The sequence below is a fragment of the Oncorhynchus nerka genome, linkage group LG27, assembly GCF_034236695.1.
Source record: "Oncorhynchus nerka isolate Pitt River linkage group LG27, Oner_Uvic_2.0, whole genome shotgun sequence".
Classification (NCBI taxonomy): Eukaryota; Metazoa; Chordata; class Actinopteri; order Salmoniformes; family Salmonidae; genus Oncorhynchus; species Oncorhynchus nerka.
This window is the reverse complement of record NC_088422.1, coordinates 81,266,148-81,289,136: the sequence shown is the minus strand read 5'-3', so window position 1 is coordinate 81,289,136 and position 22,989 is coordinate 81,266,148. Positions and strand designations below refer to the sequence as shown.

The 22,989-nt window shown below is 45.3% G+C and overlaps 1 protein-coding gene across 2 annotated transcripts in view; it reads right to left on the bottom strand.

Annotated features, from left to right (window-relative positions):
* Positions 1-22,989, bottom strand: part of LOC115122919 (talin-2) — a 127,619-nt gene that overhangs the window by 52,042 nt on the left and 52,588 nt on the right. For both annotated transcript variants that reach the window (XM_065012068.1, XM_065012069.1), the window contains exons 2-20: positions 18,196-18,361; positions 17,838-17,935; positions 17,175-17,304; positions 16,803-16,955; positions 15,758-15,900; positions 14,081-14,208; positions 13,648-13,711; positions 12,959-13,063; positions 10,433-10,588; positions 8,034-8,135; positions 7,731-7,807; positions 6,539-6,719; positions 6,196-6,309; positions 5,190-5,298; positions 4,184-4,392; positions 3,051-3,149; positions 2,707-2,874; positions 1,259-1,393; positions 969-1,128 (exon numbers count right to left, since the gene is read on the bottom strand). In XM_065012068.1, the coding sequence (XP_064868140.1) occupies positions 969-1,128; positions 1,259-1,393; positions 2,707-2,874; positions 3,051-3,149; positions 4,184-4,392; positions 5,190-5,298; positions 6,196-6,309; positions 6,539-6,719; positions 7,731-7,807; positions 8,034-8,135; positions 10,433-10,588; positions 12,959-13,063; positions 13,648-13,711; positions 14,081-14,208; positions 15,758-15,900; positions 16,803-16,955; positions 17,175-17,304; positions 17,838-17,935; positions 18,196-18,331 (2,467 nt within the window). In that variant the 5' untranslated portion in view covers positions 18,332-18,361. The remainder of the gene's footprint in view (positions 1-968; positions 1,129-1,258; positions 1,394-2,706; positions 2,875-3,050; positions 3,150-4,183; positions 4,393-5,189; positions 5,299-6,195; positions 6,310-6,538; positions 6,720-7,730; positions 7,808-8,033; positions 8,136-10,432; positions 10,589-12,958; positions 13,064-13,647; positions 13,712-14,080; positions 14,209-15,757; positions 15,901-16,802; positions 16,956-17,174; positions 17,305-17,837; positions 17,936-18,195; positions 18,362-22,989) is intronic.

Genomic DNA, 22,989 nt, shown 5'->3' with positions numbered 1-22,989 from the left:
TGCCCCAGGACTACCTGACATGATGACTCCTTGCTGTCCCCAGTCCACCTGGCCATGCTGCTGCTCCAGTTTCAACTGGCCTGGGCCCTAGGACCATGTCCCAGGACTACCTGACATGATGACTCCTTGCTGTCCCCAGTCCACCTGGCCATGCTGCTGCTCCAGTTTCAACTGTTCTGCCTTACTATTATTCAACCATGCTGGTCATTTATGAACATTTGAACATCTTGGCCACGTTCTGTTATAATCTCCACCCGGCACAGCCAGAAGAGGACTGGCCACCCCACATATGATCTCTCTAATTCTCTCTTTCTTTCTCTCTCTCGGAGGACCTGAGCCCTAGGACCATGCCCCAGGACTACCTGACATGATGACTCCTTGCTGTCCCCAGTCCACCTGACTGTGCTGCTGCTCCAGTTTCAACTGTTCTGCCTTATTATTATTCGACCATGCTGGTCATTTATGAACATTTGAACATCTTGGTCATGTTCTGTTATAATCTCTACCCGGCACAGCCAGAAGAGGACTGGCCACCCCACATAGCCTGGTTCCTCTAGGTTTCTTCCTAGGTTTTGGCCTTTCTAGGGAGTTTTTCCTAGCCACCGTGCTTTTACACCTGCATTGTTTGCTGTTTGGGGTTTTAGGCTGGGTTTCTGTACAGCACTTTGAGATATCAGCTGATGTACGAAGGGCTGTATAAATAAATTTGATTTGATTTTGATTTGATATTTGCTGTTGGCTGAAAGCCAGCATTCTTCAACAGGTTGGGTACAGAACAGAATGAGGTTCTTTAGAGTAGCTGGCAGACACTTTCTATACACCAAGAGGCTTTACATCTAAATATCAACAAACATTCATCAATTTAAACAATTAAATCAAGCTTTATTGGCATTTAATTTAATAGTTCTATTTAGCGACTTCATCACTACCACTACTAGGGAATCCCCTTCCTTCCCTCCTCTCCTCACCTGCGTCTCCCATGGAGCTGAAGATGCTCTCTGTTACGGTCATGATGGTGTCTGTGGCCTGGTCGTAGCGACCAATGGGCTCGCCGTGGGAGCCGTAGTGGCATACGTGCTCCAGCAGGTCCCCCAGGGCCTGACCGACAACACTGGCTGCAGCACTCACCTGCAGGATGTCTCTCAATTCAGTTTCAATTCAGGAAGTACACTGACAAACCCATTTCAATGTTCCTCAATGCTTCTATATGAGAAAACTGTACTGAAATTGAGATGGAGTTGACCCCAACTCCGCTCACCTGCTTCAGCATCTCCCCGTCGACTGTGGCAGAAAGACAGGCCTGGACACAGCCCTCCACTGAGCGGTCCACCAGCTTCCCTGCCTCAATCAGCTGCTCCTGGCACACTGGGGAGCTGATGGTGGGACTCACCACCTGCAGGGAGAGATGGAGAAAGTGAGAGAGGGATATAGAGAGTTAGAGGAAGAGCGAGATCAGCTGCTCCTGGAACACCAGAGCACTGATGGTGACCCTCTCCAGGTGGTGACTAAGGGGTGATGGAGAAAAATGAGTGAATGTGTTGAAAGAGAAACAAAGGAAAAAATATTAAGTAAACAAAATCATGTAAGATGAAAAACACTTGAACATCTACGTGTATATTATTGAAGTTAGTAACTTTACCTGGGGTTATTGAAGTTAGTAACCTTACCTGGGGTTACTGAAGTTAGTAACCTTACCTGGGGTTACTGAAGTTAGTAACTTTACCTGGGGTTACTGAAGTTAGTAACTTTACCTGGGGTTACTGAAGTTAGTAACTTTACCTGGGGTTACTGAAGTTAGTAACTTTACCTGGGGTTACTGAAGTTAGTAACTTTACCTGGGGTTACTGAAGTTAGTAACTTTACCTGGGGTTACTGAAGTTAGTAACTTTACCTGGGGTTACTGAAGTTAGTAACTTTACCTGGGGTTATTGAAGTTAGTAACTTTACCTGGGGTTACTGAAGTTACTAACTTTACCTGGGGTTACTGAAGTTAGTAACCTTACCTGGGGTTACTGAAGTTAGTAACCTTACCTGGGGTTATTGAAGTTAGTAACCTTACCTGGGGTTACTGAAGTTAGTAACTTTACCTGGGGTTACTGAAGTTAGTAACTTTACCTGGGGTTACTGAAGTTACTAACTTTACCTGGGGTTACTGAAGTTACTAACTTTACCTGGGGTTACTGAAGTTAGTAACTTTACCTGGGGTTATTGAAGTTAGTAACTTTACCTGGGGTTATTGAAGTTACTAACTTTACCTGGGGTTACTGAAGTTAGTAACTATACCTGGGGTTACTGAAGTTAGTAACTTTACCTGGGGTTACTGAAGTTAGTAACTTTACCTGGGGTTACTGAAGTTAGTAACTTTACCTGGGGTTACTGAAGTTAGTAACCTTACCTGGGGTTACTGAAGTTAGTAACTTTACCTGGGGTTATTGAAGTTAGTAACTTTACCTGGGGTTACTGAAGTTAGTAACTTTACCTGGGGTTATTGAAGTTAGTAACCTTACCTGGGGTTACTGAAGTTAGTAACTTTACCTGGGGTTATTGAAGTTAGTAACCTTACCTGGGGTTATTGAAGTGGAAGAATCATAGCTACTGTTGTTGAATTATCCACCGCAGCACTGCCACAAACCTTTCCCCCTCTCACATCATTCTCATCATGATGAAAAGTCAGTGGGAGTGTGTGAAAGGTCTACAGTGTTGTACCTTGGCACAGGCCACCAGCTGGGAGGTGGAGAGGGCACACTGTGTGGCAGCAGCGATGACTCTGTTCTGTAGGACCGTGTCGTCTGCCACCTGGGCCACGTTCTTAGCCTTCAGCACCATCATGGCTGCCGCGTTGGCCACCGCCTTGGCCAGGATCATCAGCACCTCCTGAAATGGTCATCACCATTATTCATGTCCATCCCTCTTAATAAATTATAATAAGCAAAGGTTACGCTTGAAATTCGGATTGGGTGCAACTGCAGAATAATCCCTCTAAATGTGCTGAGTCTGAATCGCATGTGAAAGGTTGTACTGAGAAAAAGTGAAAATAAACAAACTCTTACCTGGAACCTCTCATCTGACTCGTTCTCTCCTATCTGAAGCAGCAGGTCCCCACTGGCCTGGCCTATACTGCCTGCTGCACTCAGCACTGTCTGACGGGGCTGAGGGAACAGGAAGTCAGAGTACAGCTATGGCACAAGGGTTAGCCCACGTGGGGTCTACGGTAGGTAGACCTAAATTACAGCTGGCTCAGCATCTACGCTTAGCCCCAGAAGGTCGACACACCAGACTAGCTTAGATGAGCTACTGTATTTCTGAATCTACATCAGGGTATTTTCATATTGTCAAGACAGAATCTCCCAAAAGCATTATTATCCCAACTGGCCTTGAAGAGAACACTGTGAGCATAGTGAACTGGGCCTGCAGGTGCAGGTCTATGTGAAATCCATTATTCAACATGGCAGTGATGAATCATTCACATGAGAATTATCCTCACCAGCCTTTGTTTTGTTCAACGTGAACAAAACACACAGTAGCAAAGGAAGGGTGAATAGCTCAAATGGCCATATTTTGTTATGGTTCTGCCTGGCTGTCGGTCTCTGGCCATCTGTCTCTGTTCAGACATGAGGGCAGGAATACAATAGACAGCCAACACATGACACACTCCCTAAAAAAGGGAAATATTAATCAAATTAAGCCTTGTAACTGGGAGGAGCGCCACCATATGAATACAGTAGGAGCTCAGTTGGTATTATTGAGGCCAGTGGTGCATTAGTGATAAGTACAGTATAAACACCTCCAATCAATCAGAGGTCAAACCTAACACACAGCCTTCTGTTACCCTCTCTTTACAGGCAATACAACTGGGAAAGATCAACTGTGATGTTTGTTCTGTTACTAAAGAGAATATAAAATGCCTTATATCAGGGACAATGGAACTTAATGAGAGGTCCAAGTAAGTCTAGAACATTGAATCATGTGTAGAAGCTAGCTCATGTGCTCTTCAGATACCACAGGTGTTGGGCTAAAGCATTGTTGGTATAGAACTCTGGCCACGGAAAGCCACAGTAGGCCAATCTGCAGGCTTTTGTTTCAAGTGTGCTTGCTTTGCACTAAGCTGGAACAAAAGCCCGTAAACACTCTAGGCTCTCCTGGACCAGTGCTGAGGCATCTGCCTCCACCAGCCCTGTCTCACCTCTCCGGAGGCAGGCTCCACAGCCTTGAGCAGGTCAGAGACGGCCCCAGCAAGGTTCCTAGCGGCACCCATAAGGTCATTGCTCCCTCCCGTGTCGTCCTCTATAAGAGCAGCCAGTAGCTTCACACCCTTAGACATCTCTGTCAGGTTGGAGGAGATGGTGGTGATGGCACAGCCCACTGCAGTGTAGTCTGTGTCTGTCGGGTCACCTATAAGAGGGAGGGAGGAAGGAGGGGAGGGGACGAGAGAGAGAGCAGAGAGAGGCAGAGGGAATAGAGTATAGTAAGCGAAAGTGAAAGAGAGTGGGGATGGAAAGAGGCAGAGAGGATAGAGAAGGAGAATGAAAAAACGAGACAGAGATAGAGATAAAGAGAGCCAAGTTAACCATCTCAAGCACTTCTGGACGGTCCTCTGGGTACCTAACAGGGTGCAGTACAGTGAGCCAGTATGTGTCAAACATATACCCATGTTACACTCAGCCAGTCAATTCAGCATGTCACATTAGATCATTCTGTTTAGACATGAGACTGCTGGTGGGAATGACCAGACGTTTAGATAAAAGGGGAAAAGGGTCAGGGACCGTATAAAGCATCTCAGAGCGCTGGTCCAGGATCAGGACCCCTGGTCCATGTCATCTCATTCACTATACGATGGTCTGAAAGGCCAAACTGATCCTATATCAGTACTCTTCTCTGATTGCTACTGGACAACAGAGCAGGGAAGTCCCCTTATATTGAAACAGATGGTTGAAGCACCGACTGTCCCTTGGCTGGGTTCAGCATGGCACCAAACCAATGATATGAAGAATACTGCCAGCTCGCATGGCCCACTAGTACACATTATAATGGATAACAGTTCACCATTACTGTAGATTTACACGTAATGAAAACCAGATCGTTAATTTGAAAAATGTCAAGTGTGAATAATTTAAAACCACAAGACGTAAAAATGAAGAAAGACTTCTTGTAAAAATGGTCGTTTCCTGAGTCATCCCAAAGCCACGTACCAGCGGTGAGGTTGACCACAGAAGCTGTTCCTGCTGTGATGGCGTCCACCTGGGAGTGGATCTCATGTTTGGACTCATCCACCTTGTTCTGGATCCACACCTTGGACGCCTGGAGGAGAGATGGTACTGGTTCATCAGAATTATCACATGAAGGTGGTACTTGGCAGCTAAAAGCTGAATTGCAGAACATACAGGTAAATAAGAAGAATGAAACATCAGAAAGTCAGGATGGGAGTTGGAGGATGAATGGTGCTAGGAGCTGAAGCAGGGAGAATGGCATTGAGGGAAGAGCACTAAGGTGAGCATAGACGTAGTTACATTTATTTTAAGGAGTGTTATGTACATACATTAAACATGCTGTTAAGCATAAAAATCAAACGTCAGAAAATTACATTATAAAATGTTTAGCTTTAAGAGTATTAACAACTTAATTATAAGTTAATAGGGCGTGAAATTAGCTGAGTGCTGTGTGTGCTTGTACGTGTGTGACGGTCAGTATGCTGTTATATGTCCTCCTCACCATGTCCTGTCCCAGTGGAGACAAGTGTGTGTGTGTGTGTGTGTGTCCACACCATGTCCTGTCCCAGTGGAGACAAGTGTGTGTGTGTGTGTGTCCACACCATGTCCTGTCCCAGTGGAGACAAGTGTGTGTGTGTGTGTGTGTACACCATGTCCTGTCCCAGTGGAGACAAGTGTGTGTGTGTGTGTCCACACCATGTCCTGTCCCAGTGGAGACAAGTGTGTGTGTGTGTGTGTGTGTGTGTGTGTGTGTGTGTGTGTGTGTGTGTGGGTCCACACCATGTCCTGTCCCAGAGGAGACAAGTGTGTGTGTGTGTGTGGGTCCACACCATGTCCTGTCCCAGTGGAGACAAGTGTGTGTGTGTGTGTGTGTGTGTGTGTGGGTCCACACCATGTCCTGTCCCAGAGGAGACAAGTGTGTGTGTGTGTGTGTGTCCACACCATGTCCTGTCCCAGAGGAGACAAGTGTGTGTGTGTGTGTCCACACCATGTCCTGTCCCAGAGGAGGCAGGTTGTCCACCTCCCCCAGATCAGCCTGTGCCTGCTGTACTGCCTGCATACTGGTGTTGATGGTCCCCATCAGGGCCTGCTGGGCCGAGCTCTGGAGAGAATAAACACAGACATGATTAATATCTACTAAACACGTATAGAGATATGAGATGGAGAGAGAGATACATATTAAAAGAGGATGTGTGTGAGAGAGAGAGAGAGAAAGAAGAGGGGGAGAGAGAAACAGAAAGAAGAGGGGGAGAAAGTGTGTGTGTGTGTGTGTGTGTGTGTGTGTGTGTGTGTGTGTGTGTGTGTGTGTAACATTGCATTCCTGCTCTCACCAGTGGTGGCATGTGTCCTCGGTGCATCTGTCCCATGATGACCTGTTGCTGTGCAGAAGGCATGGTGCCCATGCTGAGAGACTCTGCTCCTATAGAGCCAGACCTGATCACCCCTGGTAGAGCCACAGAGCCATGCTCCACACGACCCACACGGTTAAACTGCTGCTGCAGGATCGTCGACCTGAAAACACGCAAATTCTACATGAATGAACTGTGGTCTGTGCATGATTTTCGAAAAAACGCATCTGTGATAATTAATATTCATCACATAATTATCGATAGCATTTCAGGTGACAGCGTCACCTTTCCCATCCACAGGTGATCCAACTATCGAAGGATGGTGGTGTCTGTTTGCCAGAATCGGTGTGTGTGTGTGTGTATATATATATATATATATATATATATATATATATGTGTGTGTCTAACAGGAACCACGGCTGACATCAAACCTTCATTGTGTTCTTCCAGGAACAAGACTCTGTTATTCTTCAGATGAAGCCTTCCAGGTTTGGTTTCCTGTGAGTTTGCAGTATTAATGCCTGTGTCTTCCCTTAGGCTCTCTATGCTATCCTCCACACTGACTGGCCCAGATAAGGGAACAACACAAGGTATGCGTCTCAAATGGCACCCTATTTCCTAATTAGTGTGCTACTTTTGATCAGGGCACATAGGGCTCTGGCCAAAAGTAATGCACTAAATAGGGAGCCATTTGGGACACTACCAAGGCCAATATTCCCTCAGTACAGGAACGGAAACATCAATTGAGACTAGACAGGAAAACAGCTTACGTAATTTAACGACAGCTCTATGTAGATAAAGGGACTAATACGCGTGTAATTAGGGAAGTCCAGATAAAAATGTTGTTTATCCGGATGGAGAGAACAGAGAAAAAGAGAAACTCCAACAGAGGAAGTTGATCCTAAGGGACAATACTACTAAGTGTTCATGTGTACAGTCAGGTGTATTTATGAGATCTATACAATATAGCTGGAACATAAAATGGGACTGAGACCATGTTGGCGTCATTAGCCACTGAACGGACAAAAACAGGCGAGACTACCTGGATCTCTCCAATAATAAATCCTCTTTTACATTTTGAAATGTTTTCTGTTGCGTGCCCTAATGAACACAACCCTGGTCTGTACGACACTACTAGTTTGTGTTGCTGAGCATTATATAACAGTTCACATACTTCTTAGGGGAGACGGATTCTTCCAGCATGGTGGATTCTTCATCTCCTTCTAAACCAAAACGGTCTTTACTTTGCTTCTACAGAGACAGAGACAAAGAGAGAGAAATTCACAAAGTGACATTTGGATCAAAGGTGACAATGGCTATTCCATCTCTAAAAGGCAACACATATTGTGATTGGCAGGTAGGTTTAGGCAGAACTATTTGGACATGCATGGGAGTATTGATGTTTTCTAGAAGCAGTGTCCCTCACTTTAACAAGTGGATAATCTAGCTGCGATGGGAAAGGGTTTCCTACACTCACCTTTTTGAGGATGATGTCGATGTATCCAGCGATGAGCTGAGAGATTTGTTCTCCCTCAGTGGTCTGGACTGAGTAGTAGCTCTCCTGGTACTCCCCAAAATCCTACAGCAGAGGTCCGTACCAAATATAGCATTTTATACCAGACTATTACAAAATCCTACAGCAGAGGTCCATACCAAATATAGCATTTTATACCGGACTATTACAAAAGCCTACAACAGACAGACAAACAGAGGATGATACCAATTCCTATACATCCCTACCAGAGGCAAACACACACGGCTTCATACCAAATCCTATACATCCCTACCAGAGGCAAACACACACGGCTTCATACCAAATCCTATACATCCCTACCAGAGGCAAACACACCAGGCTTCATACCAAATCCTATACATCCCTACCAGAGGCAAACACACACGGCTTCATACCAAATTCTATACATCCCTACCAGAGGCAAACACACACGGCTTCATACCAAATCCTACAACAGTCAAACACAGGCCATCTCACACTGGAATAACACACAGAGGTTCATGACAAATGCTCCAGCTAATGGCAACCTGTATACAGCATCTCTTACTGGAATAACACACAGAGGTTCATGACAAATGCTCCAGCTAATGGCAAACTGTATACAGCATCTCTTACTGGAATAACACACAGAGGTTCATGACAAATGCTCCAGCTAATGGCAAACTGTATACAGCATCTCTTACTGGAATAACACACAGAGGTTCATGACAAATGCTCCAGCTAATGGCAACCTGTATACAGCATCTCTTACTGGAATAACACACAGAGGTTCATGACAAATGCTCCAGCTAATGGCAACCTGTATACAGCATCTCTTACTGGAATAACACACAGAGGTTCATGACAAATGCTCCAGCTAATGGCAACCTGTATACAGCATCTCTTACTGGAATAACACACAGAGGTTCATGACAAATGCTCCAGCTAATGGCAACCTGTATACAGCATCTCTTACTGGAATAACACACAGAGGTTCATGACAAATGCTCCAGCTAATGGCAAACTGTATACAGCATCTCTTACTGGAATAACACAGAGGTTCATGACAAATGCTCCAGCTAATGGCAAACTGGAGGACTTGGCTCAGTGTGTGGGGATTAATGTGAACGTATGGAATGAGTTTACATAGAGGACTTGGCTCAGTGTGTGGGGATTAATGGGGATTGAGTTTATGTGAGAGGACTTGTATGGAATGAGTTTACATAGAGGACTTGGCTCAGTGTGTGGGGATTAATGTGAGTGTATGGAATGAGTTTACATAGAGGACTTGGCTCAGTGTGTGGGGATTAATGTGAACGTATGGAATGAGTTTACATAGAGGACTTGGCTCAGTGTGTGGGGATTAATGTGAATGTATGGAATGAGTTTACATAGAGACTCAGTGTGTGGGGATTAATGTGAACAGTTTCAGTGGGGATTAATGTGAACGTATGGAATGAGTTTACATAGAGGACTTGGCTCAGTGTGTGGGGATTAATGTGAACGTATGGAATGAGTTTACATAGAGGACTTGGCTCAGTGTGTGGGGATTAATGTGAACGTATGGAATGAGTTTACATAGAGGACTTGGCTCAGTGTGTGGGGATTAATGTGAACGTTGGCTCAGTGTGGGATGGAATGAATGAGTTTACATAGAGGACTTGGCTCAGTTTGTGTGGGGATTAATGTGAACGTATGGAATGATTGGTTGAATAAAATTCTATGAATATATTTCAAAGCATTCACCAAAAGGTACAGCTTAAAACATCAACAGCTTCAGTATCAAGGTACAGAGGTTGCATGCCAGATGGCACCCTATTCCCTCCGGTCAAAAGTAGAGCACTTTAAAGGGAATATGGTGCAGAGGGAACATTTGGGACACAAAGGGAACATTCCTCAACTGTACCAACACAGAGAGGATTAATTCAATTGAGTGTTGGGAAAGACGGCATGTCTACAAAAAGAGATCTTCTAGATTAGGCATTTCTTTAGTCACTGACTCTTAGTAAAGTCACAAAGGGCAGTCAGGCAAGACAAAGGGGGGTTTGTTCAATAAATTAAGTTGAACAATTTAATGAGTGACGAGAAGAGTCTTCATACTAATTGTTTATGAGAAGAGAACCATTCAGATGAACATTTCATTTACTGAGAGTCTATCTATGTGTAATCTACCTAAGAAATACAGCACAACGGACATACATGTTAGAGGGCAGATAATGGATTGGTGTTTGCGTGTAAAATATACAAGAGGTCTCTGTGGACCCTGTCAGTCTTCTAGTGGACTATAGGAAGTGGAGGCGGCAGCACTGAGGAAGGGAGTCTTACCAGACAGACACACACACACACACACACACACACACACACACGCGCGCTGGGGTTCTCACCAGGGTGAAGCTCTTGGGCGAGGCGGCCCATCTCTTTACAGTGGTGAGGGGCCACTCCTGCACCACGTCTTTGGTCTTCTCCTCCAACCTCATCACTGACTCTTTGGTTATCCCCAACAGCCTGGGGACCAGCTTATTCTTACTCTTCATCTTCTCCTATAAAACAGTGTGACAGAACAATGGGAAATATTAAGCAACAAAAGCCTATTGGAGAATGATGAAGAATAAGCAACAAAACCTTATTGGGGAACAATGGGAGAATAAGCAACAACTAACACTCAGAGAACAGTGGAAAATACACAACAAATTCATACTATTAATCAATCTTCTAATACAAACAGTCAATAGAAAACAATGGAAAATAAAAAGCAATAAAGCTTCATTAGAGAACAGAGTGAAATAAGCATCCAAAACCTCATTAAACTTAATTTTCACATGAACGGTTAAGATAGTCCTTAATATGTCTAATCCATCAAGAATCATGGACTGCCTTTCAACTCACTTTCCGAAAATAGAAATGGCGTCCTTCTCCCTCTATCTCATGTCGCTTTTCTGACTGATCAGAGGGAGGGAGGAGAGTTCATTGGGAGTGACACAAGGACAGAGGTGAGGAGTGTTTAAGAGTTGCTCAACACTGCCTTGCTGGTGGAGTGGGTCTCTATGGGCTCTGCAGGGGTGAGGGCCAGGGGAACTGGAGGGGTCAGGACCGGGGGGCTGGGGTTAACGGGAACTGGAGGGTTGAGGGCCACAGGGCTGGGGTTAACGGGAACTGGAGGGGTCAGGACTGGGGGGCTGGGGTTAACGGGAACTGGAGGGTTGAGGGCCACAGGGCTGGGGTTAACGGGAACTGGAGGGGTCAGGACCGGGGGGCTGGGGTTAACGGGAACTGGAGGGTTGAGGGCCACGGGGCTGGGGTTAACGGGAACTGGAGGGTTGAGGGCCACAGGGCTGGGGTTAACGGGAACTGGAGGGTTGAGGGCCATAGGGCTGGGGTTAACAGGGGAACTGGAGGGATGAGGGCCACAGGGCTGGGGTTAACAGGGGAACTGGAGGGTTGAGGGCCACAGGGCTGGGGTTAACGGGGGAACTGGAGGGATGAGGGCCACAGGGCTGGGGTTAACGGGAACTGGAGGGTTGAGGGCCACAGGGCTGGGGTTAACGGGGGAACTGGAGGGTTGAGGGCCACAGGGCTGGGGTTAACGGGGGAACTGGAGGGTTGAGGGCCACAGGGCTGGGGTTAACGGGGGAACTGGAGGGATGAGGGCCACAGGGCTGGGGTTAACAGGGGAACTGGAGGATTGAGGGCCACAGGGCTGGGGTTAACAAGGGAACTGGAGGGTTGAGGGCCACAGGGCTGGGGTTAACAGGGGAACTGGAGGGGTCAGGACCGGGGGCTGGGGTTAACAGGGGAACTGGAGGGGTCAGGACCGGGGGGCTGGGGTTAACAGGGGAACTGGAGGGGTCAGGACCGGGGGCTGGGGTTAACAGGGGAACTGGAGGGTCAGGACCGGGGGCTGGGGTTAACAGGGGAACTGGAGGGATGAGGGCCACAGGGCTGGGGTTAACGGGAACTGGAGGGATGAGGGCCACAGGGCTGGGGTTAACAGGGGAACTGGAGGGTTGAGGGCCACAGGGCTGGGGTTAACAGGGGAACTGGAGGGTTGAGGGCCACAGGGCTGGGGTTAACAGGGGAACTGGAGGGATGAGGGACCAGGTGAACTGGAGGGGTGATGGGCAGGGGGGACCAGGGGAGCTGGAGGGGTGATGGGCAGGGGGGACCAGGGGAGCTGGAGGGGGTGAGGGTCAGGGGAGGCCCCTCCTATCTCCCTGTGGGGGCTGCAGTAAAAGGACAGACCCTGCCTGGCAGAGGTGCAGCCAGAAACCACTAGTTAACTCTCCAGGTGCTTGCTCTCTGTCTCCCTCCCTCGCGCTCTCTCCCTGCTCACAGGGAAGTAATCATTATGCCACACTCCAGTGCACAGGCTGCAGGCACACAGTTGGTTGAACGTCTATATCCAGATATGAAGCATTTGTAAGAAATGTGTCTAACAGTTTTGTTTATCTCACATCTACATAAGATTAATGGGTGTCTAATTCATTACCACACTGCCTTGTGTTGCTCTGCCATTTCTTAACTAGGAAAGTGTGACTCTGGAGTCTGAATAATGATGCGGTCAGTTTTCTAGCCTGGTACTAGATCTTATTTGTACTGTATTAGCCAACTCCTATGCTTGTTGCTGGCAAGACTGCACAAATAGATCAGGGACCAGGCTAGGAAACGTGTAGTTTGGTTGAAGCCAGATGAGCATATTTCAGTCATCTGTTTGGTCTTAAACCTAATGCTCAGGTGGGATTGGATTCTGTCCACTCCAAAGAGAAGACATTCCTCTGATATGAAAGAGTGCAACGAGGCCTTGGTGTTGCAACAACATGAAAAGCTACTGATATTCAGCTGTAACCCACTCATTTCTGCACCTGCTAGTGCTTCACACACACACACACACACACACACACACACAATCTTACCTTCACCAGGAAGAAAGACACTCCGTATGTCCTTAGGGACCTGGCTAGCTTCACGTACTTTACTTTAGCTTCTATCTCTGTCATCTCACCACAGTTCTTGTGGTCCTGAGAGTTTGAAAATAGAATAGAATATATTAAAGCAGTAAGGCACGATGGGGTGCTCTGCGTTGTGTCGTGCATAAGAACAGCCCTTAGCCGTGGTATATTAGCCATATACCCAGAGGTGCCTTATCGCCATTATAAACTGGTTACAAATGTAAATAACATTAAAAATAAATGTTTTGTCATTCCTGTGGTATACAGTCTCATATACCATGGCTTTCAGCCAATCAGCATTCAGTGCTTGAACCACCAGGGTTATACTTTTATTTAGACTATCAGCAGCTGTATGGGACTAAGAAGTTGACAGAATAGGAACCAAAAAAATAATTAATTCAGAAACGAGTAAATTAATTGAAGATTAAAAAAAAATAGCAACATTTTTATTTTATTTAACTAGACAAGTCGGTTAAGAACAAATTCTTAGGTACAATGACGGCCTAGGAACAGTGGGTTAACTTCCTTGTTCAGGGGCAGAACGACAGATTCAATCTAGCAACCTTTTGGTTACTGGCCCAACGCTCTAACCACTAGGCTACCTGCCGCCCCAATATCTACTTCTATAAGATTCATAAACAAACTGGACCAACCTGAAAGGTTTTCTTTTCATTCCCTCGCTGCTTGATATATTCTTTAGGTAGAAACTCCTTGAGGCTAAAATAGATAGGTAGGTACAGGTTGAGAGTTCATACATAAAACCATGAAAAGTCTGCTGGTTTAAAACAACAAAACCCCATTTAATATGGTGAGGATTTGTATTATGAAAACAGATTTCTATCAGTACCCTGAAGTAATAAATTCCTTCCAGTAATATGTCTTCATTGTATTGAATAGCATCACCTTCATGATAAAAATCCTCATCACCATGTTCATCATCACCCTTCCCCTGATTCAGAGGGGTTGGGTTAAAGGCAGAAGACACAATTCAGTTGAATGCATTCAGTTGTACAACTAACTAGGAATCCCACTTTCCCTTCGCCTTATGTAACGTTAAAGTAGTCTTTAGAAGGAAGTGAAGCTTACTCTAGGAATCCAGGCTTGTGTTTGTGTTCTATGTGCGGCCCAAACTGGATCTGAGCCTGAATCCCTGCAAACTCACAGGCCTTGTCGAAGGACACCGGGTGAGAACCATTTAGGATGTCATCTCGTGCCTGGGAGAGATAAACACACACACATTTAATATAATCACCGTCATAAGAGACACGCCACTCAAAGTTCTCCAAGGCTGTTTTAATTCTGGAATGGTAAGAGATGAAGATGAAACCCAATATATCACTAGTAATATGGAGCGGCTGACTCCAGTTTCTTTACATTCTTGACTGGAAAACAATTCACTTCCTGAAATGATGGAACTGACCCCAACCATGGTGACCTATCAAAACAAAAGACGTCTAGCACTAGTACCTCTAATGACCTCATCTCAACCCTGATCCCTTAATGTTGTACAGCCCATCAGCCTGATCGAGACAACTCTCAGACAGAGAATAATGAGCCCAGAAGAGAGAGCCTGCTGAGTCTCATATACCTACTTATTTAACCAGATCCTATATCTGGCTGATCCATCTCTCACAGCCATTTACACACACTACAACACACAGACAGAGAATAATGAGCCCAGAAGAGAGTCTGCTGAGTCTCATATACCTACTTATTGAACCAGATCCTATATCTGGCTGATCCATCTCTCACAGCCATTTACACACACAGACAGAGAATAATGAGCCCAGAAGAGAGAGTCTGCTGAGTCTCATATACCTACTTATTGAACCAGATCCTATATCTGGCTGATCCATCTCTCACAGCCATTTACAAACACTACAACACACAGACAGCACAACATGACTAGCAATGGAAGTGGTGCTTTAGTCCTTTTGAGGAAGAGCAGAGGTCAGAGGAGAGGTGTGTTAAAGACTAGGCAGGACCCCTGGGACCAAATGTCACACAGAAGAGGACACTGTCAGCAGACAAGGGAATAGGGTCCCAGTCCCACCATGACTTGACAATGACACAAATGCAATATGCCAGCTGCATACATCAAAATACATCGCAAATGCACTGACAAATGATTTAGAAACGCAGGAAAATATACATGCGTACACACACCTTGAGGCAGTAATCATTGTGGTGTTGATAATGAGGCACATCAGAGTGTGAGGCACCAGCTCTGGCTGTGTGTGTTCAATGATTATTATAAAATGCAAAAAAAAATGGAATAACAGATGTTCTCTATCCATCAACATTCATCCATTGAAGCATGTTTCTGGTGAAGAGCTTAATTGCTGACTACTATGCAGGGCAAGTACAACAGAGGAGAAGTACAGCAGAGGAGAAGTACAACAGAGGAGAAGTACAACAGAGGAGAAGTACAACAGAGGAGAAGTACAGCAGAGGAGAAGTACAACAGAGGAGAAGTACAACAGAGGAGAAGTACAACAGAGGAGAAGTACAACAGAGGAGAAGTACAGCAGAGGAGAAGTACAACAGAGGAGAAGTACAACAGAGGAGAAGTACAACAGAGGAGAAGGCATGGGAGGGGAAAGAGGGAAGGAGAGGGGCGGGAGAGAGTGAGGGAGAGTGAAAGAGTTATTGAGGAGGGAAGGATGAAAAGAGAGAGTAAGAAAGAGAAGGAGAGAGGGAAGTGGAAAGGACAGAGACGTGTTAAAAGCAGAAGGAGAGGAGAGACCGCGGTGAGGGTCAGACCTGGACGTAGAGCAGGTTGAGCTGGACCGGGTCTCGTGAGTCCACGTTCTGGTCTGAGTAGAAGAACTTCCTCCTGAGCAGAAGAGTTTCGGTCTCCTCCACCCCCTGCTCACGGAACGTTCTGCTGTGGTCAAGCCAGTTCACTAAACACACACACATTGATATTCATTCGTAAATGCACAGATTCTGACATTCTCAATAAACTTAAAAATCTAACCATAATTCTCTCCATTATAGTCAACCCAAGGGGTAACTCAATATTTTGTCAAACCAAAATCCATGTTGGCGTCAGTGTTCCCCTGAAGGGGGGTAGTGATAATGTCAAGAGTGGTGTAAAGCTGCCCATCAGTTTGATGGATGTGCCAATATCTAGAGGCTGGAGAGGAGCTGCCCTGTCGATGGCCTGTATGACTGAACACTACACAGCAGGCCAAGACAGACGTCTATTGCCTACAGCACTTGAGAAATGGACACCACCGCTCAGGAAAAAGGAGGAACATACAATTTGATGTGCAACCACAGTATCCAACTCAACCTTAAAATAATACCTTAACCAAAAATAACCGGGAAATAATGTAGCTTCTAACTCTTATGAAACAGGCAGATGTATCAAAATGTATTTTCAGAACAGATGACAGCAATACTTAAGGATAGCAGATGCAAGTTAGCTAACTAAATAATCATGTTACTGCTAACTTTATTCAAAACATATTTGGCTCAAATGATCAACTTGGTTCAATTATTTTTTTAAATGACCATAAGGGAAATTAAATTGGATTCAGCATCAACATGTTCCCAGAACTAGTGGCAATTTGTAGCGATGGTAGGTAGCCTCATGGTTAAGAGCGTTGGCCAGTAACTGAAAGGTCGCTGGTTCGAATCCCCAAGCTTACAAGGTGAACATTCTGTTGATGTGCCCTTGAGCAAGGCACTTTAACACCCAATTTCTCTGGATAAGAGCGTCTGCTAAAGATGTTTAGCCTCAACTGAGGCCCTACGCTTCACTAGGATTTAAAAATAATACGTCAAGTTGGCCTAAACTCACAGTCGTCGTCTGTGTGAAGCTTGGCTTTGAGTTTCTCCATCTTCCTCTCATCTCGGAGCAGAGTCCTGTCTTTCTTCAGGGTGCCCGTCCCATCTTCCTTCTTCTCCTCCATTACCTCCTGGATCAGAGAGTACTCCTCGTAGTTGGTGATTCCTGAACTCACAGGGGAAAGCTTTCAGACAACCTCAAATCACTGTCTCTCCTATGACAGGTGTTAAAACAAATCATGTAATCCAGGTTAATTGTTAAGGGGTATTCATTGCAGTACAAAAGGAAGCAGACTCACATTCTACTGCATATCATCACTTTGAGACAATCTCAACTCACAAGCTTTCCTATGATAGATGTTTTTACAAATAATGGACCACTCACCTATTCTACTGCATATCGTCACTAGCAGCTCTCCCACTGTTTTGGAGTCGTCCACCATGATGGTTTTCACAGCTCCATCCAGCATCTTGATCTTCAATGGCCTCTGTTTCTTCTTGTAATCAAGGATATCCTGAGAGGGAGGAAGAGCAAAAGATAAACTGTGAATGTGGCGAAAAGTTGAGCGAGTGATCAAACATTTAGCCAGTCGAAGGAGAGAGGGATGAACGGAGGGCAGAAAATCAAATTTAACGGTTGCCTATTCCTTCCCCACAACTCTCTAATTTCTCATACACAGCAATATGAAAAGGGTTTTCCTCTGAACTACATACTCTGTCATTCCAACAGGTCTGGTACTTCACCCTGCATTAAAAACACAGCATTTGTCTAGAGAGGAAATACCAATGGAAAACACCCTATGAACACATGTTTGATGAGTGTGATCTTTGAGGACCGACTTCAATCAAGAATAGTGTCAGTGTGTGTGTTACGGTATGTGATCTATCAACATTATTCAGCAACACCACCATTCATCTTATACTTTAAATACTTTCTCCATGGCAACAACTACAAAGAACCTTTGCTACAGTAGAGAACCCTCTCTACAGTATCGGACTGGTCAGATTACTAAGGGTTACAGAAGGTATGCTTTAGGTAGGTTTTTACCCCATTCCGCAGCATGTAATAATCCAGAGTTCTTCCTGACTCCAGCCAGATGCCTTTCCTGGGGTCCTCATCAGAAAGGAACAGACCGTAGTCTGAGGCTGGAAGACAATAGGAATAGAAGTTACCATTAGCAATAGGATGAATGAGGCATTTCTAAGCCCTTGTTTCTAGTGTTCAGAGGCATGTACCATTCTAATTCTTCCAAATTCTCCCTTCTTTGAAGTACTCAGTGCTAAGACATGACTGTACAGATGAAAGCCACGTGGTGCCCTTGCTTTCACCTGTTAAGGAAGGATGGTCTATAAAGGAATTTGAACGTGGCCTCAGTCGCTTGTATGTCTGTGTCTTGAGAATGTACCTTGTCCAGTCTGGGCTTCGGGAACCCTCTCTCTGATGATTCTGCAGGCGTCGTAGACGGCCGTGGACGGCTCAAACTGCATGGTCTTCACCAGGTTGCACTGGCGGACGCAGATCTTCAGGGACAGGGCCACCATCTTGGCAGGCGGTGTGGGGTATGTCTACACCTGGGAGAATGGAGGGTGAGATCAGTATAAGATGTGGATGAGAACAAAAGGAAATACAACTACTTAGTTATTTTCCATGAAGCCAAGACACAGATGTGACCGCACCACAACGCATTAGTAATATTTCACAGAATTCATTCTGGTGAGTTAGAGCCTATGACAAATTCACAAGTTCTCAAATATAGTCCATCTGTTGTCTGGGAAAAAACGAAGGGGGTCAAAACAGAAGTCATGTCTGTATCTGGATATATACAACATGAGAAGAACACTGCCATCTGTCTGTCTCACTGAGCGGGCAGACACTCAAACAACCTGAAACTCAATTTATCTGTAACCCAGACAGACAGAAATGAGCCATGTGCCACTCGGAGACGACAGAGAACATATCCTGCATATTACTCTGACAAGGAGAAATAACTGCACCTGGTTGGTACACACTCAGAGGGTTCAAGTCTAATCAACAGTCTATATACCTAGACATATACCTACAGCCATTTCACTACACCTGCAATAACATCTGCTAAAAATGTGTATGTGACAATTCAAATTTGATTTGGCAGCGTAAGGGGAGGATTTCCAACCTCATATATAACCTGCCGGACTGACCAGAACAACCTGCTCAAGTTAGGAAAACACTCTCCAACAATCTATAGGACTAGGGCTGTTACGGTGTCCGTATTACCGCCTGGTACTCACTTCTCCAACAATCTATAGGACTAGGGCTGTTACGGTGTCCGTATTACCGCCTGGTACTCACTTCTCCAACAATCTATAGGACTAGGGCTGTTACGGTGTCCGTATTACCGCCTGGTACTCACTTCTCCAACAATCTATAGGACTAGGGCTGTTACGGTGTCCGTATTACCGCCTGGTACTCACTTCTCCAACAATCTATAGGACTAGGGCTGTTACGGTGTCCCGTATTACCGCCTGGTACTCACTTCTCCAACAATCTATAGGACTAGGGCTGTTACGGTGTCCGTATTACCGCCTGGTACTCACTTCTCCAACAATCTATAGGACTAGGGCTGTTACGGTGTCCGTATTACCGCCTGGTACTCACTTCTCCAACAATCTATAGGACTAGGGCTGTTAAGGTGTCCGTATTACCGCCTGGTACTCACTTCTCCAACAATCTATAGGACTAGGGCTGTTACGGTGTCCGTATTACCGCCTGGTACTCACTTCTCCAACAATCTATAGGACTAGGGCTGTTACGGTGTCCGTATTACCGCCTGGTACTCACTTCAACAATCTATAGGACTAGGGCTGTTACTATAGGGTACTCACTTCTCCAACAATCTATAGGACTAGGGCTGTTAAGGTGTCCGTATTACCGCCTGGTACTCACTTCTCCAACAATCTATAGGACTAGGGCTGTTAAGGTGTCCGTATTACCGCCTGGTACTCACTTCTCCAACAATCTATAGGACTAGGGCTGTTAAGGTGTCCGTATTACCGCCTGGTACTCACTTCTCCAACAATCTATAGGACTAGGGCTGTTATGGTGTCCGTATTACCGCCTGGTACTCACTTCTCCAACACTTTGTTTTTGCATTAATTAAATCAAATTGAACATGCTTCATTATTTATTTGAGACTAAATAGATTTTATTGATGTATTATATTAAGTTGAAATAAGTGTTCATTCAGTATTGTTGTAATTGTCATTATTACAAATATATATATATAAATAAATCGTCTGATTAATTGGTAGCGGCTTTATTTGGTTCTCCAACAATCGGTATCGGCGTTAAAATCATAATCGGTCGACCTCTACCCTATATAGCCTCGTTATTGTTACTTTATTGTTGCTCTTTTATTTCTTACTTTAGTTTATTTATTAAATATTTTTCCTAAAACTGCATTGTTGGTTCAGGGCTTGTAAGTAAGTATTTCACGGTAAAGTCATGTGACAAATCCAGTTTGATTGAAGTCTGGTGGATTTTATAAGTCAGGTTCAGCTGTGAACACTTCCTAGCCTTGAGAAAAAACCTTTGGCTCTTTCCTTCACTAGCAATAAACTGAAACATCTCTCTCTTTATTGGTCTGCCAGAGGGAGCCTTAAACATTACATGGCTGGCATCAAACAGAACTGACAATTAATGTTCTTAGTAACAACCCAACCATCACTCATCATTTACACAAGTAGGTCTTGATTGTTGCAATAATAAATACAAATCATTCTCATAAGAATATGCTTGGCATGAGATGACTGCAGGCTAACGAGAGGATGCCCTGCTATCAAACTTAGATTACCACACCAGCCTGCCATCCTTCCTATTCTCTCCCTCAGACGAGGAAGGATTTGCTGAGATCTCGTCAGGTTTTGAAACACCTTCCAGTACACTGAAAAGCAAACCCACTGTGGGAGAAAGGGATATAGAAACTACAATGTACAGTGAAATGACAAGGTACAATAATGGCATAGATTTTCATGATCATGTTCAGATTATTAGGGTCACAGTAGGCAAGTAAATGGGGTGGTGTTTATGGTCATTTATGAGAAAGGCTAAGCCCTTGGCTTCCAGATGACCCCATAACCATGTCTGACTTCCTGCTACTGTGACATCACCTCTATAGCCACCTGTCATTTGTCCTGTCCTCCAGACCACATCCATTCGATTAACACCAGTCAATACGGGCTGCAGCCACCCAAGGCAGGCAGGCAGAGACAGGTACAAAGGCAAACACCTCTGCCTGTTCAGCAGTACCAAGGTCACCTCCAGCCAAGCGGTCTGATAGAGAGAGGAGAAAGACCCTCTTGTGCGCACACAGCCTCACACCTGATTCACCTTTATCATACATCTCAATGTCTAATGAAGGAGAGCAGAATAGTATCTGAAAGCAGACGTCAGGTCAACAGCAAAACATTGTAAGGAAAACAACCCAAGGTGAATTCTGAACCACTTCCTTTAGCAGTAGTGAGAGAGGGATGGACAGAGGAGAGGGATGGACATAGAAAAAGGGTTAGAGCATGGAAAGAGGGAGAGAGCGAGAGAAAGATAGAGAGAGAAGGATGGAGAGAGAGAGAAGGATGGAGAGAGAGAGAAGGATGGAGAGAGAGAAATAGGGAGAGAAAGGAGGATAGAGTATATAGAGAGAGAGGCCATGTAATTCAATAGATCAATGAATGAGCCTGGTCCTGCCGGGAATCCCCAGGCCTGGTTACTGTAACATGGTCTCCAATCCAATAGGAGACTACAATACTGGAGGGCCACTGGGATGGACATTCAATATACGGACAGAACAAATCAATGTGGTGCAAATACAATACTGTGTGTGTGTGTCCACCAATACAATATAGCCTCATCTTATGACCGTCAGGCTGACTCTGCAACAGCACATGGCCTCAGGTTAACACAATGATGGTTGGAATAGAATCACATCTACCTCAGATTTGATCAAGTTCCATTTGGCAAAAATGTAATCCCTACGGCCAATTCTAAATTCAACCATGATGAATGAACTCAGATGAACTCAAATTAGCCTGCTGCAAGTGAGATGGATTTGTTTGGGGAGAAAGATGTGGTAAAAAAAACGACTCAGAGAGCAACATCTGGTGCGAAGCTAACAGTGAGACGCAGCAGGCTTCTTAAATATCTTCTTGATAAACTGAGGCTAAAGGTTCTAATGCATTCCCGGAGCATGTAGCAGACTATGATCCATCCATTTTACATGGAGCGCCTGTGGATAATAAATAGGTTAGTGATATCAGACCATCTTCTCCATGCAGCCAGTCCCCACATGAATGATTACAGAAACATGAGTTTCTCAGACTAAACAGGATGGGCCATGTTAGTTTGATGGAGTGTGTAGACACAGGCCTACTTGTGCTTGTGTACAGAATTGTGTATTAAAAGTTCTAAGAAACACCAAAGGGTGGTGGGTGTGTGAGGACCAGGGCTGTATGTGTGGTAGAGAGACAGTATGCCAGTGCTTTAGTGCCTGGGTATCACACATGCAAACCTACTATGTACAATCAAAAGACACACACACTGTTGCAGAAGTTAGGTGGTGTGTCCCTGCTGCCTGGTTTACTTGGTGATTTATCAACTTCACATGTATCTCATTAGCACGGCATCTGGATTCTCTCCAATACATAAACACAGTGGGCGACGCTGAATTACGTGTGTATGTGTGTGTGTGTGTTGGGTCAGGAGGTCTGTGTCAGTAGGCAGCAGCATTAAACACAGATGTAAGGTTTCACCCAGAGAGGAGAGGAGCCTCTGACCCCAGACAGACCTGCTGGAGGGTAACTAGAGAAGGAGCATGACAGAGGCCATCTCCAGCCTCATCTATCAACTTATTGGTTACAGCCTCCCTCATCTTCTCAACCCACTGTCTCTGGACACTCCATGTAGCCAAGGCTGCCTTCCTGCAGGCACTTATCTAGGACCAGCTTAGCCTCTCCCGGTCCAACAAAATACTTGGAATCTACCCCTAGTCCCCTACTCCTCTCGCTCCTACCTGCGACCTGATGGCTACTGACAGCTCACATCTCCAACATGTCCGTTCAGTCATGGGTTGCCATGGTTACAAACTGCTTGCAGTAATCTTTCAGTCAACGTACCCACACCGCAACAGTCCCAGATCGACGATAAGTAGATTCTCCTCTGTCAGTGGAGG